Source organism: Scomber scombrus, chromosome 18 (genome assembly GCF_963691925.1).
Source record: "Scomber scombrus chromosome 18, fScoSco1.1, whole genome shotgun sequence".
Taxonomy (NCBI): Eukaryota; Metazoa; Chordata; class Actinopteri; order Scombriformes; family Scombridae; genus Scomber; species Scomber scombrus.
The window spans coordinates 20,603,194-20,621,357 of NC_084987.1; the positions used below are offsets into that span (position 1 = coordinate 20,603,194).

At 42.5% G+C, this 18,164-nt stretch overlaps 1 protein-coding gene across 3 annotated transcripts in view; it reads right to left on the reverse strand.

Moving 5' to 3' along the window:
• The window catches only part of ep300b (E1A binding protein p300 b), a 33,540-nt gene that overhangs the window by 5,118 nt on the left and 10,258 nt on the right, over positions 1–18,164 (reverse strand). Inside the window, exons 7-29 of one of the 3 annotated variants that reach the window (XM_062438271.1) lie at positions 16,967–17,066; positions 16,679–16,807; positions 16,359–16,476; positions 16,049–16,232; positions 15,392–15,469; positions 14,378–14,463; positions 14,000–14,152; positions 12,988–13,539; positions 12,585–12,833; positions 12,208–12,406; positions 11,189–11,340; positions 8,837–9,076; positions 8,629–8,717; positions 7,414–7,494; positions 6,451–6,507; positions 6,057–6,134; positions 5,483–5,550; positions 4,893–5,040; positions 3,128–3,388; positions 2,614–2,779; positions 1,943–2,110; positions 1,670–1,831; positions 864–1,145 (exon numbers count right to left, since the gene is read on the reverse strand). In XM_062438271.1, coding sequence (XP_062294255.1) covers positions 864–1,145; positions 1,670–1,831; positions 1,943–2,110; positions 2,614–2,779; positions 3,128–3,388; positions 4,893–5,040; positions 5,483–5,550; positions 6,057–6,134; positions 6,451–6,507; positions 7,414–7,494; positions 8,629–8,717; positions 8,837–9,076; positions 11,189–11,340; positions 12,208–12,406; positions 12,585–12,833; positions 12,988–13,539; positions 14,000–14,152; positions 14,378–14,463; positions 15,392–15,469; positions 16,049–16,232; positions 16,359–16,476; positions 16,679–16,807; positions 16,967–17,066 — 3,800 coding nt within the window. Of the gene's footprint in view, positions 1–863; positions 1,146–1,669; positions 1,832–1,942; positions 2,111–2,613; positions 2,780–3,127; positions 3,389–4,892; positions 5,041–5,482; positions 5,551–6,056; positions 6,135–6,450; positions 6,508–7,413; positions 7,495–8,628; positions 8,718–8,836; positions 9,077–11,188; positions 11,341–12,207; positions 12,407–12,584; positions 12,834–12,987; positions 13,543–13,999; positions 14,153–14,377; positions 14,464–15,391; positions 15,470–16,048; positions 16,233–16,358; positions 16,477–16,678; positions 16,808–16,966; positions 17,067–18,164 lie in introns of all 3 variants that reach the window. The other 2 variants (XM_062438272.1, XM_062438270.1) reach the window with 2 other exon arrangements.

Consider the following 18,164-nt stretch of genomic DNA (forward strand, 5'->3'; position numbering starts at 1 on the left):
AGTAGCCCACCACTGCAGAGACCCTGATTTAGTCAGTTTGGCTTGGAACTGTAATGACCACAACTGGCAATGGTGGGGAGATGGTTCGGGATCATGTTTTTATTCACTACACTAGCAGCTCCTACTGGTTGGTCAAGGCACCAGTGTGGGAGACTTCTGTCTACTCCATGTGTATAAAGGGTATAATGGCACCCTCTGTAGGCCAGAAGCCATAGTACAGTTAGCACTGACACTGACTGCAGTGTAAGGGAACTGGATGATCCAAATTGGAGGGAAGAAAAGAAATTTAAGAAAGAGGGGGAAAAAGCACATCTGTCAAATTACCAGGTTTCTATTGTCTGAATAAATACATGTTTTAACTTTCATGAAACCCAGTAGATTTGTGCTTTGACATATTGTATTCCTATATATTAGTTAATTCAAATAGCAAAAAAGTGATCCACAAAAAGATACAAAAAGGAATCCTGTGTGTGACATGTACCAGTCACAGAAATGGTGGGATGGTCTATATTTTAAACAAGTGATCTCCAAGTTTTCAGTGACAAAGTGGGCTTATTAATTAATGCCAGAAAGCACTTAACTACATCTGTGCAAGCATTCATCATTATTTTGTTAAAAAAGCTTTATCTTGTCAAACCTGAAACAAGACTGCAGTTTTTCTAAAGGCTGTTTTTGTCTTGTGATAAACACCAGCATGTTTCCTCTCAGTTTAAAATTAATCTAGTTTATTGTGGGCCCTTAAGGTTTTCATCATCTGATGATGAAAACAGTATTTAAAATATTTACAGCCTTTTTGCTGCAGTTTCATCCCAAGTCAAATGCAAATGGGGAAAATCTAAATCTCAGCAGGTTCTGATTCTCACCTCGCAGACAGTGCAGTGGAAGCGGGTCTCCACATGATGTTTACACTCATTACAGGTGTACACGAAGCGGTCCGCGCTCTGGTTGTGCAGCTCCACCAACATACACATGGAACTCCACATGGACCTCCTGAGAGAGCTGAACTCCAGGTGCTTGTCCCTGGCCAGAGTGAGGAAGGCGTCGCGGCCGTCCATCAGGTCACAGGCCATCAGGGGGTCCGGGTCAGTGATGGGGGGCAGTGAGTTGGCGGCGGGGCCGGCACTGAGGCGGATGACAAAGAAGACCTGGCAGTGAGAGAAGAGGAGATCAGCTGTAAGTTTATCAAACAGTCTGAGGATGTTGTGTGATTCAGGCCCTGCTTAAACAGCCAGGGTTTCTATAAATGTGTTTGTAGATTAATTCATTATCTGTCAACGCTTTTACCTTCGTTCACAACAAGCTAGACTTTTCACATACAAGTAGTCATGTGATCCACTGATAATATTAAAATATAGGTTTTAGCCTCTTTAATCTATTCTTTGTCTGTTGTCAGTAAAGGTTAGACAAAGGATACTTTAATTATAGGCTGTTGTAGCCATAGTATAAACTGTATCCACTCTGCTATAAAACAGTTGAACTTTTCAAAACAGCAGCAGCAGCAAATGTAGCTGCTAAACAGCAGAATTTCAATTGTCTGCATTCACAGAGTGAAGTTAACATCACAACTCTGATGATACAAGTTACCGTAATGTTCTTACACTATAATTATACCATATAATGCAATAAAAGAGAGAGCATCAATTGCTACAACACAATGAGACACACAAACCTCTTTATGTTTCTCCATGGTGGCGTAGAGTTTCTGGGAAAGGTCATTGGAAACATTGGGCATCCCTGGTTTCTTCTTATTGGCTCGGCTCAAGCTACTCTTGTTCTTGCTTGTCTTTTTATTGTTCTTCTTTTTGGCATTCTTGCTGTCTCCTTTTGTGGTCTGTGAACATTTTAATGACAACTTCAATACAAAGCACGGCCATGAAAAACATCAGGATTGTGTGACCAAATTGATTCTGACCCCGCAAGTAACGACTCTTACTCTACTCACATCTGTGCTCTCATTGGAGGTACTGTTCTCCTCCCTCTTCCGTTCCTCCTCCTCTTGCTCCAGCTCCTTGATGCTCTCCTCCAGCACGTTGGGCCAAAAGTCGCCCTCAAAGTATGGCAGCTCCTTGGCACTAGTCAGACGGTCCTCTGTTGCCTGTTTGAAGACGTCCTGAAGGACAAAGAGGGACGAGAGACAAGTGTTCAGTTCAGTGTAATGCTGTAAATGTCCCTCTTAGCTTTTTCACTGTTTGAGGAAAGACTGGTTCATTCCCGACTTCGGAAATAGCAGTACTCACCACAAGTGACTTTCAATAATGTGAATCTATCACCCGATAGAGTTTGTTCAAGGAATTCAGTAAAATTGCCAATTTTTCAGATTTGTTTTCAGTAAAAAAACACAGGAAGTTTGAACATCTGTATATGATTGGAAGCTCCAGAACAGCTAGTAAAACGTACCTTGTGGTGAGATTATTTTCTCAAAATATACATATTAGCAGACTGGGAAAATATGCATTAAGAATATCTTGGAATTTAGTTATGAAAGAGAGACACAAGTCTTCATACTGTGCAACACATTGACAATGTTAAGGACTCTGGGTGAGCCCATGTATTGACTGTTCTGCTGTAATAAAAACACTAATTCACAGTAACTTAACAGAAAACAAGTCTCACCTTATAATCATGGATGATGCGCTCAGAGACAGCCTTGTCCAGCATCTTCTTGTACCACTCCTGCAGGCGCTTTGGCTTGGGGATCTTCTGGTCCGTTGGGTGACAGTGGAAGATGTAATCATCCCCTTCACTGGGTGGGCAGGCCCAGATATGACCCGCTGTAAACCTGAGACAGGGAGATGTGTATTTTATTAACTGAGGCTAATATAAAGGAAATACATTCATTACCTTGTATTCCATCTCCTTGATCATTTTCATCCTACTGAAAACTTTGTCTATCTTAAAGGGATAGTTCAGATATTGAAATAGGGTTGTATGTGTTACTCATCCATAGCCAGTGTATAACCTGTAGTAGATGGTGGTCTGCACCCTGTTCTGCCTGCTTCCCCAAATGGGGGGAAACAGACTGCCAGCTACTACTGGTTATCACTGACTATGTACCTGATATAACCTAACTTCAAAAAATACAAACAACCCCTTTCAGATGTTGACATGGTCTAAGTTTTGCTCTTACCCCTGCCTCCTGACATACTCCAGGTAGCCGAGCAGTATCTCATGGTAGACAACAGTCCTGAGATGTCGAGGTTGGAAGAAGTGCACGCTGTCCAGGTAAGAGATGTACACTCGCCTCTGGTTGGGAGGCGGGCAGTCGGAGCCGTACTCTTGAACATGCATGCCAAAAAAACACACATCTGCTCCATTGATATCCTCAAATGCAAACAAGGCTTTCATTCTGTATGGGAAAGACTCGGACATCTCGCCGTTGTCCACAAATCTGGAGAAAGCAAAAACAAATATTGTTTTAAATATCCAAATCTTGAATTTTTGTAATTATACTGATGGCCATAAAATATTATCAGTCACTCATCCCTGCTCTTTCTTCACCATAATGTTTTCATCTCTTTAACAAGTCCGACAAAGCTACATGACCGCTGTGCAGTGACTTTAATGTGTGAGTCGTAATTAGCTGGTTAGAACTGACACAATGACGACTTGTTGACAGAGTAGCAGTTTTGAGGCTGTGAAGGAATGAAGTATTTGGTTCGACTGGGTGCCAGATGAGACGCACGTCTGTAACCAGTGGGTGGAATTTTATAACAAATTACAAGCCTCCTGCAACAACTGAAAGGATATTTACTGTAAATGCAGCACACACTTTATCCAGGACGTAGAACAAAACCAGAAAAGAGAAAAGGCTGTCCACTTAAGTTTGGACTGCAGTATTATTGTTGGCATTTAGTGGAAAACACTTAAAAGCCGGTTTTCAAACTGATTAGGAATTGGCATTAATACTATAATATTTAACTTTTGTATTAAAAAGTTGATTAAAAAACACAAACTTTGCTGTGCGGCTTTAGCTTTTAAAATGTAATACTAGGCTGCTGCACTGAATCAATTTGATGCATCTGAAGTAAAACTGCTCCAACCTTTGTTCACAATATTTCACACCTTCTAGTAAACAAACTCTCCATTCAGTTGCTTCTTACAGACTTCTTGTTGGGATTCATCCGTTACCTGTGCTACTGTGCATCATGGCCAACCAGCCGTTGCCTAGCAACAACAACCTTGTACATTTGTTTTTGCAGCGGCATGGAGGAACAGTTGCTAGTAGTCAGAGAAGCTCAGCCTCGCCTGATCACAGCCATTGATGAGACAAATGCAGCTGGTTGCTGCAAACTTTAAACTAACGTCAACTCAATACAGAATCTACATGTGTAAATAATGATTATCAAACCAACTTCAGCCTGGTCTGAGTTTTTTCCCCTCACACATCAGCACCTGGTTATGACTGATTGGGTTTTTCAATGGCTAATGTCGATATGTAGAGAGCAGGGTGGCTGATTATTTTGAGACAATAGGCTGCTAGCTGTTTACTTCAACTTTTACAAGCTTGAAAAAAAACTCAGTGTTTAATTATATGTTTATAATGTCATTAAAGTTTGTCAGAATTGAGACGTGGCGTATGCATTCTCCTTTGCTCTGCAAACTGACCATTTACCTGCATGCAACAAAAAACTGCTGAAAAAAGAATGATCAATACTAATCTGACTACAAACCAGAACTCTTCTGGTACCAAAACCTTGTCTTGTTGCCAACAGACTTTGTATTTGTAAGCAGAGATCAGTTTATAGGGATTACACTACTTAAAATAGTATTTCCTGTTACATTCAGGATTTTGCTGAGTTACTGACAAATATCAGACTTAATCAGTAAGCCATCTTTTTAAATATGTTCAGTGGTGCTTGCCACACCAGTAGCGGTAAAATTCAGCCTCCCACCTGGACTTCATGCCCGGCTTGACCTCAACCACCTTGTCTGAGACATGGACCACACGGATGGTGACGTCGCCACATTCGTTGCTCTGCCGCTTGAGGTAGTCGTTCACTCGTGTCTCCAAATAGTTCCCCAGCTTGGTCTGAGGAAGCCCTGCAGAAGACAAGACGACAGGTGAGGAAAGTGGTGGAATACAGAGCTCACTTGATGTGTAATTACAATCATTTTAATACTGTCATGGTCATTACAAAGAAGCGACAACAGATACATACAACAAAAACAGACCTTTTTTTATTTTATTTGAGAAAAGCCCATTAACACAACAAATGGCAGTTGAGTTTAATACATCATTGATTGCAGGTATTAATCTTGCTCAAAACCTCCTGATTTTCTGAATCCTGAATTTGACTCCCAAAAGAATCATTTGAATTCTTGGGGATTGAATGAAGTAAAAAGAAAATTGAATTAATAGCATAAATCACTAATATAATTTGACTTTTCACAAAAGTTGGTATTAAATCAAAGATACAAGGAGATCAAAACCTGAGATGAAAATGGATGACACAGTCATGAAACACAGACTTATTCCACTTACTTTTAGCTGCGTATTTGTTCTCTTTCCGTGTCTTATTGGCCTTTTTGAGGCAGTTGTCACATACGAAGCTGTGGTGAGGGGGGAAATAAATAGTAAAATGATTACATCTGCAGGTTACCATCTAGCCTGTCACAATAAGCACCAGCGACAGTGATTGAGTGGCTTTAATCAAGACGTGACTTGCTTTTCAAGTCAGTCTCCCTTTCTTTAAACAACTTTAATGACTCGGTAATTAAAAGATGTAAGCAAATTCTAACAGACCACACATGAAGAGAGATCAAACTCTGAGGAATGAGAGACTCTCAACCGACACTCGAGTTTCAGGACTTTTGTGTTTGTGTTTTGCCGCCATCCTGGCAGACTTTTTCAGTCCAGATGTAATGATCTACATATCGTCAAATTGACAGCTACGTGAAAACGTTTTCATGTGGACTAGGACTTAACGTTTCTACTTTTTCAGCAGCTTTATTGATGTTCTAAATTATTCTAAACCTTTTTAAAGAATACAGACGGGCCAAATTTATTTTCCAGACCACGAAACAAGTAAAGAGTGTGTGTAAGATAGCTGGCTTACCCTGTCGGCCATATGGTATCATTATGCAGGACACAGATCTGGTGCATTTTACGACCACAGTCAGTACATTCCACAAGCCTGAGCGGAGAGACAACGAGAAGACAAAAAGCAGACATGCAGTTAATAAGGCCACGTGTCACGCATCATTGAAATATCCTGCTCCCTCCTCTATGGGAGCCACAAAGTTGCTAAATGAATGTCTATCATTCAGAATTGACAATTACTACAATCTTATTACTTATCTATAAAAGTACTTAAAGTGTATTAAAAAAAAACATGAAACTAAAAATATGCTAATGTCATCTAAACCAAATACATAAAAATAATAAATCTTTCAGCATCTCAGTTGTGGTTTGAAAGAATGTTAAGTTCATGAGTGAAGAAGAAGACATACAGCTCGGGGTCGAGTGTGTCGTTCTTCTTTCGTTGAAACTGCTCTTTGTTGATGGACCTGCGGAAAAGATCAGAAAAAAAAAACTGCTGTAACCAACAAGCACTTCTTCCTGCTCATTTATGTCCAGTATGGAAACACAACAAAGTCATCTTCTCTAAACTGTAGACTTTGTACATCAGCAATACATATTATATTGATAATTTATCCCACCCCTAAGATAAGGGTTATAAACTCATGTCAGAAAAGGTTTTAAACAGTTTGTGTAAGATGGTGATGTGAAGTCACCACATAAAAAAAGAGAATTTCTCTCTCACATTTCATAAATAAATAAATAAAAGTGAACATTAAAGAAGAACTGAGGAGTTTTTTAAACAATTATTTAAACTAAAACTAAAAATCCCTATGATTCATGACCTTTAACCTCTTAAACTTCAATCACCTGCTGGTGAGTCAGTCACTAAAAACTGCTGCTACACAACATTATTTTCAATTCTAGCAAAGATCATATAGTTTCCAAAAATACCAAATATGCTCAATTTAGGGAGAATGTACATAAAATAGGCTAGAGGACATGTAGAATATACATAGGGTTTGAATATTTCCACACTAAATAGCTTTAATGACAAGCTGCAAAAGGCTGATATGGAATATATAAATTATATGATAGTGTTGGACACAGTGGAATGAGATTTTTTTTTGAGATTTTTTTACCATTAAAAGTTAATTAAGTGCAAATAAAAGGAGAATACAGTTAAAGTTCATGCTGATCTGATCTCATTTTTAACCAGAAACTTTTGGGTTTAGATATTTAAAAAAAATAAAAAATCTAACAGAAACTGTCAGCTTGTACATTCATCTTTAATGCTGCTAATTCATCTCCACTGAGACATAATCTTATAACTCCAAGCTCACGGATCATCTGGAGAAACGTTACTAGACAAATTAAAGTGTGATGGTACTCACGTCTGAGGCTGGGAGGGGTCGTCCCCCAGGGAAACAGTCTCGCCCTGGATTTCGTTGAAACACTTCTCACAGAAGTGGTACCTGTCAGCAAGAAGCCCATATTTTGGTGAACTACACCGTTCGCCATCAGCACAGCCAATCACAGAGAGGGCACGAAGAAGCAGCCGCCAATCAGGGCAGGGCAGGACAGGCCAGGGGGCGGACACACAGGAGGAGGCAGAGGGCAAGGTAGGTCGTCGCCAGGAGGAAGCAGCCAATCGTGATGCAGGTTTTTTGTATGGGCGGGTGTTTTGATTTTGCGCGTAAATTTCGGAGTGGATGATTGGTCACACCAAAGCAGGCCAATGCAGACATCACAAGCGTTAAAAAAGGAGGGAGAGAAGGGGAGAAGGGAGGGGGAGGGGGAGATGGGGAGGGAGGTCAAAATGAATATTAAAAAAGCGTGAAATAAATAAGTTACAGGTCAGACGAGGACAATGGAGGGACAGAGAGGGAGGGGGGGGGGGCACATGGAGGACGGAGGGGACAGACAGAATGTGAACAACAACCAACAGAGGACAGAGAGCCAAGGCAAAGCAAAGATTAGCGTCAGACGTCCAGTGGTAAACAACAACAACATTACAGCAACATGAGAGACCACTAGGAGCTGTGGAGGAGGAAGGGGGGGAGGGGGGCGAGGATACAAGTCTCCAAGGGTGGATGAGGAAAATAAATTAAAATAAAATGGTAAAGCAACAAAGACCCATCATCCTTTCAGTTCATTTATAAAGTGGGAGCCGTTCTTCTAGTGAATGGACACCCCCCCCCTATCTATTTCTACGAGTGAATAATAGCAATAGCAGAAAATGCAAGCCGTCATGTGTTGTGTGTGTACTCCGCCAGTGGGGGAAGCAATGGTCCAACAAATAAAGAATAAACTGCTGAAGAAGACAGGAGCCCACTTTATAAATGAAAACGTAATGGAAATTAAAACGTGGACTATGGAGATGGAGCCGGGAGGGGGGGGGGGGGTAACCATTTGAAGCCAAATTACAACTCATCTGTGATTGCACTGATTGGTTGATATTGATAATATGTTGGAGAAAATATAATCAATGTGCAAAATAACAACAAGAAATACATCTGTGATCTGTGTGTCTGTGTGTGTGTTGTGTGTGTGTGTGTGTGTGTGTGTGTGTGTGTGTGCTTGTGCTCCAATGTGTCGACAGCCCTTACCTGTTCTGGTAGCTAAAATAAGCAGCGTCTCGTTGGATGGTGCATAATTGTTTTCCGTAGCAGCATAGAGTTTGGGGGGAAAACTCAAACTGGAACGATAGGGCGACAAGCAAGAAAAAGTTAAGTTAGAAAAACCTGTTGTCTGAAGAAAGCTGGAAACAAACTCAATATGTTACACATCTGAAAATAAAACCTCCTCCTGCCTCACCTTTCTCCCACAACAGTATCCCAGGCCCTGCATGACGGGATCGATCTCCGACTCAAACACCTCTGCAAGCTTGGAGCAGTACTTATAGACGCGGGACGTCTTGCGGTTGTACAGCCAGGCGTTGTTGAACATCAGCCAGATGTCCTCCACGTACTGCCACGGCTCTTGGTACTGTCCCGTGTCCAGCTTCCGCTTGATGGTCGACAGGTCCATGGGGTTCTTCACGATGTCGAAGTAGTCCTGGTTTTGGAAGGGGTGGCGTTGGAGGTAAAGTTCAAGAGTTGAGGAGGGTCAGAAGTAGGGGGGGAGGGAGGGAGGGAGGGGGAGGTGAGAAGAAAGAGCAGCGAGACGGTGGGAGGGTTTGGTCGTTCCGGGGGGAGGGGGGGGCCGAGATGCGAGAGATGGGGAAGAAGAGAACCATCATCATCATCATCATCATCATCAGGCATCGCAGTCGACCGGGTGGGACCAGAGTAGGGAGAGAAGAGGGTGCAGGGGGACAATGTTGTTGAGCGCTGCAGAGAAGAGGGTTCGCGTGCAAACAGAGAGACATGACAACTTCTGCCCTCCAGCTCTCCGCTTTGCACCCTACATTTCAAATTCAAGTCCCTATCTGTGCTGGCAACAGGGACCGGCTGACCGCCACAAGTCTGCCTGGTCCTCTGCCGCTCAGAGAACTACAATCAGAGGTCTAAAAATGAGCTACAGATTCATTTGACATGTTACTGCAACTGAAGCCCAGCTTTGTGATCCTGAAATCATTATTTATCATTTTGTCCTGAAAGTGAGCTGGGGGGAATCAATCAATGCTGCGGCCTGAAAGCTCACAAAGCTTTCAGGCCCGCCAGGTTATCAGGGTGCAAAACCAAGAAGAACAGAGCAGTGGCAACAGCAACAGGCAGACAGAGATTTACTGTTCTGAGTAACACAGCGGTTGGCATTAACAGCGCCAGCATGGAGTGGCAATACAGTGGCAGAGTTAAGCCAACAGTGCTGAGGTGAGGCAAATGTAAGAGGGACAGCGAGTCTCCGAGCTGTTATTCTGTTCCCGTCATCTGCCGCCCTGCTTCTTCTCCAACTAAAAATTGCTGCGTGAGAAAGCAGCGGAGGAGACGGCGAGGAGCAGAAAAAAGGCCTTTTGGAGATTCAACCAAACAAAACAAAACAAAAAACGAAAAGGGGCGGGGGGGGGGTTTGAATTTCAAAGAGCAGGGTTCATCTCAGTGTCACCATGGCAACAAGAGTTAGAAAACAGTCCCTCATCTCTGAGTGGAACCACTCATGAACACACAAGTGACACATATTCAACAAACAGAGCCAAATTTATATCAACAATTAAAGTGTTTAGAAAAATGAGATAAATATGTCGCATCACTCGACTGTTGAGCTGATAGCCAGGTGCTCACTCAACACAGCTCGAAAAATGCCTTAAATTTGATATATTAATGAGGCTGGGGGGCGGGGGGGGGGGCGGGGGGTTGGTTATCAATATAATGAAGTTTTTTGCCTGAATATTAGTGCAAACAGATTTGACACCATAATGAATCTCAGGTATTGTCCCACCTCTACACACTTCCCACCTGAACACTTACACACTACTACTGGTGAGGAACTGAACTAGAAAGCTAGCAATGGACCACTAGGATGAAAGCTACACAAATCATAATTCAAATAAAAAACCTAAAAAAAATGGATGGATCAAAAAGGCAAAAGTCAAACAAATTAAATGATAAATGAAAGCAATTGGCTCATGAACTGATGTTGGAGCTTATAGCAAATGATTTGGGGTGCGATGAAAGACAATCAGACATTCATTAATTAGGCCTGATGCTCTGTTGTGGATGTCTGGGTCATGTAAAACTGTGTAATGTTTTGGGTTATCACATCCAAACCCAGTGATAAATTGTCAAAATTGGTCTCAATCAGCCAAACCGTGGTTTTATATTTGAGGTGCACACATTATTTACTTTTTGTCCTCAACTGCTCTTCACTACAAGTTCATGAAAGGAACGGCAAATGTTCATAAGAGTCATTGCTTTGATTTACAAATGACAAGAAGTTTCAGAAAAGAGACCACACACTCGCTCGCTCACGCAATACACACACACACATATAAACACACACACTTCCAAATCTCATTTTCTTAACTTCTGACATGCAATGGGAGAAAAATAAACTAAGAGTTTGAAGAAACTGGAAGCAGATATATAAAACAAATTTTGAAAATATGACAGCTATGACAAAAGAGAAAAAATATTAAAAGATGAAAAAAAAGGAAAAACAAACAAATGAAAAAAAAAACTACGTTTTCAGAGGAGTTGAAGCAAAATGGCAGCCAGTGCAGTCCCTTACCAGGTTAGTTTTGTTACTAGTTCGAATACGTACGGGTATTCCCAGTAACTGGGGGTCCACCGGCTGACGGAAGGGAAGGGACTCAGGGTCCTGCCGGTACAAAGCTTCCAGGGTGGGCATCAGAGCCTGACGCAGCTCCTCCGGCTTAAAGACTGGAGAGAAGAGAAAACAAAAAAGATGAATAAAGGTGAATTTGATAATACAAATGCAGGAGCATCCTGGTAGCTGAATGTGCATGCCATGTAAACACAACGTCATACCTATCACTCTCTCCTTATTTCCTGTATGTCTCTTCACTACTATCCAATAAAGGCCAAAAAAAAAAATCTTTAAAAAATAATACAAATGGGACGTGGTAACAATGATCTGGTGGGTAATAATGGGTTACATCTACTCTGTTACACTGCTCTACTTTGACATAATTTGTCATTTCAAATCAACATCAACTTCAGTCTGTTCTGTTTTTAACTTCTTAAACTTCAAAGAAGCTGCTGATCTATTGATCTCAGGTCTTCTGTGGTTATCTTGCTATCAACAGGAGATCCATACAAGAAAAACCATCCCTGACCTCCCTCTTTTTCTCTATCGGCTTTCAAACAGCTCTATCTGCTCATGCTGACAGAGCACAGCTCAGACTCCGACAAGCACCAGTTGTGAATGCTGGTCTGAGGTCAGTGCATCAGAGCATTGAGCTGACACTGAGCTGACAGAGAGTAGCAAGTGTTGTTTGTTAACTACGTTTCAGTATCAAAACTTTCTCTCCTGATGTAAATATCAGCCATACTGCAGATGGTGTGACTGTATTCAGTATCTAATTAAGCTTAAGAGAGACAAATATGGAAAGAATTATGTCGACATGAAGAACACTACCTGAATTAATTTGGTGTTTGTCTCTATTGTTACTACTACTTCATGGTTTCTCCACCCACCTCTGCTGACTACTGAAAATTCAAATAACTCACTGACATTATCTTAACATGCAGATAATGACTGTTTGAGGATGAAACATTCAGACTCACTTTTCTTCTTGCTCTGAGAGCCGGCGGGGGAGCTGGTGCTGGCCGTTGACCCTGACCCATCCTCTTCCTCTTTTGGCTCTTTCTTCACCTCAGGCTTCTTGTCTTCACCTGTTGCTACTGACGATGAAACCGACAATGATGATGCTGTGTCCATGGGCTCGCCTTTACACCCGTCTCCTGCTACCTTCTCTTTCTTTATCTGCGGGGAACATTTATCAAAGAGATTACTTATTAAACTGAAATTCAGATAAGATTTTTTTTTTTTTTTTAATTAAAAATTAAATTAATTTTTTAAAAATCATTTCAGACATTTTATGACTTTCCAGGATTTTCAGACATCCAGATCAGTGTCAGTAAGCCAATGTGGACAATCTTACCTCTGGTTTCTCCTCCGTCTTCACATCAGGCTGACCCTTGCCCATCTTCCCCAGAGCCTTGCCCTCTCCTTGGGTTTCAGCCCCTTCCTCCTCATCATCCTCCTGCTTCTTCACCTCCATTTTGACGTCTTCCTGGCTCGAGGCGGGGCCATCGGCCGAGGTGAGCTGGGAGCTGGGGTTGGTACTGCTGCTGACCGATGCCGGAGAGGATACCTGGCCGTCTACGGACAGAGAAGGCTTCGGAGATATCTGAAGTGAAAAGGAGAGAGATGGGATAAGGTTTAGAATCGACATATAGGAAACAACCCTTTTGTAAAACGAACATATTAGGTGAGAAACTACTTGGTTTAAGGAAAAAACAGTGGTTGGAGGTAGAGGGGAAAAGGCAGGGCGATCCACTCACTGGGGTCTGCGGCAGCTGCAATGGCACATGAGCATTCTGGGTAGGCATCGAAGAAGCTTGACTTGCTTGGGGGCCTGAGGAAGCCGTGCCCCCATGCGTCTGCTGTGGAAGCTGATTTGCTTTCTCAGAGTTCCCTGCCTGCCCTGATGGCGGCTGCTGCGAAGCTTGCTGCTGCTGCTGTTGTTGTTGTTGTTGCTGTTGTTGTTGTTGTTGTTGTTGTTGTTGTTGTTGCTGCTGTGGAGGGGGCAGCTGGGGTGTGCCGGGCGTCAGTGGCTGTGGGGTCTGAGAGCCATGTAACGTGGGAGGCGTTTGATGGGGTTGAGGCGTTAAGCTGCGTGCTGGTGAGGGGGAGTTTGTTCGGATGGAGGGGCAATGAGGATAACTGTTGGGCTGGGTTGGGGTGGAGGATGGAGGCAGGTTGGAAAGAGGCCCAGCACCGCCGACACTACCAGGCCCCATGGAGCCTGCGGAGACTCCAGAGCCTGGAGCAGAAGAGGCAGACTGTGCCGAAGGGCTGCTGGCTGGGTGGGAAGGCGGCGTTGACATCTGGTTCTGCTACAGACGACAAGACACAGAGGTCAGATCAAGAAGACAGACAGATCTTCAACTAGAACAGAAATCATTTTTATATAAAAAAAACAACTCAAAAAATAAAAGAACAAAAGCATGGGTTTGTCTAATTAAAGGTTTTACCAGGTAAACTGTATAAAGTTAAATAAATAAAGAAGGTGACCTCAAAAGGCACAAATAATCCATCTTAAAACTTGTAGATAGAGCCAATAATAACTGATCTATCTCTCACAGCTGTCATGAATTATATGCCTAAAGACAGCTCAGTTAATTATACAGTATTCAACACTAATCATCATTTCCTGAAAAGCAGCTCTAAGAGTGTATGCCTCTGTTCATCCTCGTTTGCTTTTACACATTCATCTGGTTTCAACATCTCACAATATGTTTGCAGACAAACTCGTCTGCACGTTAGCGGGTACCACTGTCACTCAATCCTTACCGGTGGCACAGCAGTCTGTGCTCCTGGCTGGTTAATGCCAACAGGACCAGAACCATGTCCAGGACTGGACCCTGGAAACTGGCCTGGAGGGAGGTACTGGTTTTGTAACTGTGTGGCATTAGGCTGACCCATCCTTGTTGCTCCCATACCCATCTGGAAACAAGACAACAGGGAAGTGAGATGTTTTGGATAAATAAAAGGACCATTTCCTCCAACAGTCATATAGTCACATTTACTGTTGCATGGCAGTCAAATCATTTGTGATGAAAGTGTGAAGTTGCATACACTAAATGCGTTTCTCCTGTGCCTTTTCTGTTTTCAGTACGTTCTTACACTCAAAACTAATCTTATAGAGGTGGTAAAAGCAGTGATGCCAACCTGGTTCATCGGAGCATTGAGAGGAAGAGGAGGTGTCGACCTTTGATTCATCGACTGCATCCCCATCTGACCAAACTGGTTCATTCCTAAAAGTGAGAGGTAAAAAATGAGAGATGTACAACAAATAATAAAAACACCAAAGGCTTGCCGTCAGTAACACTACATTATTGATCTCTTTGCAAACACAAAATGGAGAAAACCAGCGAGAACAGATCTCCTGAACAGATAATTGTGACACCAAACCATCTGAGAAGCTAAGTGTGGAAGCATTTTGAATTTGATACCATAAGATGAATAATCATGAATAGAGATAAGGATTGTTTTCTGACGTTAGCAGCAGAAGCACCACAAATAAAAACACAGCCAGTTGAACCAGACACAACCTGGTAAAATGTAGTTACATGCTGAGGCAAAAAAATGTAGCTGTTTTGACACAATTGTTATAACTCTCTATGAATGTTCTTGCAACAGGGATGTCGTGTCTGCAGAGACAAGCTGCTGCTGAAATATATACAGTACCAGTCAAAAGTTGGACTCATTTTCTCACTGAGGAGAATGGGAAGGAGTGTCCAAATGTTTGATTGGTACTGTAAATAGAATTTTTCAAAGCTGTAAAAGCCACAAAAGAAATCCCATTCACCTGTGTTGTATTGGGCTGGCATCAGAAATTTCAGGGACAAATATCTCAAAACCTGGACAAATGATATCAAAACTTTCTGTATGGCTCAATACCACGGAAGAAAATATTTGCTTCTAGTTTGGGTGAAGCAATCCTTTAATCCTCCAAACATCACCCGCCCTGGGGTCCCTTTAAAAGCTTGTGTAACAGGGTGTCCAATATATTCTACAGATTTCATTTCATTTAATTTCATTCACATCCTCCTCTACTTCAGCATTACATTTTTAAAATCATTTCATCATTTGAACCTCCCATTTAAAAAACACATTTCTTCAAGTCTGGCCGCTCAACATGTATTTGTAATAATGTCATTTACACTTCATGGGAGGACTCACCTGCTGGGTTCTGCATTCTGTTGACCATCTGATTTGGTCCTGTCGGTCGGACCATGGACGGATCAGCGTGAGGACCATCTGACAGGGTGATAAGAGTTACACAAATCACATATTTTGTCTTCAGGAACACTGAATACCAGTAAAACCAAAAATGACTACAAGATGTTTAAAAAGGGTGAAAAAAAACTAAAGTCAGACAAACAAACTTCATTATACATGTGTAACAAGTGGTGTGCAGGTGTGTTTGCTCTCTTTTTCCATTTCAACACATTTCCAAGATCTACTTCGTTTCAAGACTTGAACATTTTGAACAGTGTTTAACGTCAATACAGATGCGTGCCAGAAAACATGAACGTGAAATTCAAATTGCTTTTCTATTCTGTGCATGCCAGCAGTGTGTGTGCGTGCATCAGTGTGTGTCTATGCACACATAAGCCCCTTTTATACTGGTGAGTGTAGTCCTTCCATGCCAGCTGGACTTTTACATAAACATCAATCAGTAATGTGAATACTTCCACTGGCTGTTTAATGGTGAAACAACAATGTCCCCATATGTTTCATACAGAAAAATGAGGTAGAATAACAACGCAACATTCCCGCCTTGACCAGGCTGTATAAAGGCGGCTGCAGAAAAGTGATAAAAGTCTTTTTACTTACTTGGGGGTTGTCCTGGGACCATGGGTGGCTGTCCCATGCTGGGAGGCACCTGTGGGAGGCCTGAAGAGGCCATGCTAGGCTGGCCAGGCATCATGCCCTGCTTCTGGAGCCGTGTCCGCCTCTTTTCCTCTAGCTCCTTTTGGATCTTGTAGATCTTCTCAGCCAGTAGGTGGTAGTACTCCGCCTGGAGTGGATGAAGCACAGGGAACGTTACAGGACACATCCCAGTGATGCATAACATAAATAAATGTATTTCCTAATTTCTTAACTAATAAGTGATGGTCACACTCTGCCAGTGTTGGTTTCTTACCCTACTGTTGGCTGACTCGTACATGTCCCCCTCTACTTTTCGAGCGTAAGCCACCAGATTTTCCATCCGCCGGTCCTTCAGTGCAGCTGGGTCGGGCGTGGGAAAGATGGCTTGCACACTGCGAGCACACAAACACACCAAGGACACTTTGTATTACACCATATTCCTTCAGACAACTACAATTAAGTTGACATGAAAAGCTGAAAAATATGCTCTATGTGATGCAATATTGAAATGAGTTCATTTCATTAGCTCCTGCCTCCTAGTGAGACTTTTTGTTTTGTTTTTTTGGTAGCAGTTGCAAGACTCTGCAGACTCACAGCTTGTGAACAAGGTGATTGCGGAGGTCTTGCGTGATGTCTTCATGCCAAGACTTCCTCATGCCTGCAGCAGAAGGAGGAGTGGCAGTAGGCATGGAGCCCAGGTTGCCCACACTGTCATTCATCAAACTGGGGGGGGGGGGGGGGGAGACAGGCAAGAAGGGGGTGAGAGGAGTAAGATTTGAGCCAATGCAGAGCTAATTTAGAGAATTTTCTGTAGTCGGTTATGTGACAGCAGCCTGACTTGAGAGAAGGTAAATAGTTGTGACCAACGAAAGGCAATCCTACCTCTGGGCATTCATGTGTAACATGGCGTCTGGCAGTAGGGCGGACTGCTGGTTGGGGGACTGCACCCCCACTCCACCATTCACTCCCATAGAATTTCCTCCTGTAAAGAAAAAGTTAGTAATAGTTTTGAAGGATATTGTTTTTAAATTGTGAGACACTGATGATGGTATTTATGGTCTTTATGTGCCATGTGTCACATAAGATACATTGTTTTAAAGCCAAGGAACCACAATGCACATTAAATTAATGTTAACTTTAAATCCATCCACATGCTATTTAAAATTAAACTTGTGAGAAAGTCAACGTATACAAACACCTGTTACATTTCTTTAAAAAAAAGGTAGAGTCACTCATTCTGAAAACTTAACATTTGAACACCCAAACAAATACACCCCTCCCATAATGCTCCTTCATATGTTTCTCCCCCCATATTCACAGACGCACATTGCCGAGGCAACAACCTAAAGAGAAATATGGCGGAATTCTGATTGATGCATCAGCTGTAGAGTCACTTCTGTTCCTCACACATTCACACTTATCACAAGCTCAAAAACAAATTTATAAGACAACACTCCATCCACACTCTCCACCTCTCTGTGGTCTCCCCACTTCTCACTTGACCTGCGTTCAGCGTCTATGTCCACAGAAGCAGCTGCCTGTTAGCTGCAGCTCCTGCAGAGCTGAGAGAACAGCCGGATAATCTTCACCAGGCCGACTGACAGCAGACACTTACTGACCCAAAACAGTTTGCATGTCGGCTCCACGGGAAGAAATCATTAGTGTTTGTATTTACTGATTCATTGATACAGTTAAGTTGAAAACACGTACATACAAGCAGGATATTTGTGTGATTTAAACAGCTGCCTGCTCAGATTACGCTTCACTAAACGTGACAGAAACAGATTCGGAGCGTAAAAGAAATGTGGGGGTCTCCGTGAGACTGTCTTGGATTCAGTGTGGATTGATATATCTAATAAAATGGAAGCGTATCTGTTCCGTGCGAAAACACTTTCTGTATGATTTGGTCATGCCCCCCTGCCACACACACACACACACACACACACGGTTGCTGGAGATGGAAAACTGTCACGTTGTCACATGGACAGCTGCTCCGTTGACTCTCCCGCGTCCTGTGAACATCAACGCCGCCCTGCTGATGTGTTTGTTTCTCTTTTACAGAGTCAACGCTGAGTATGAA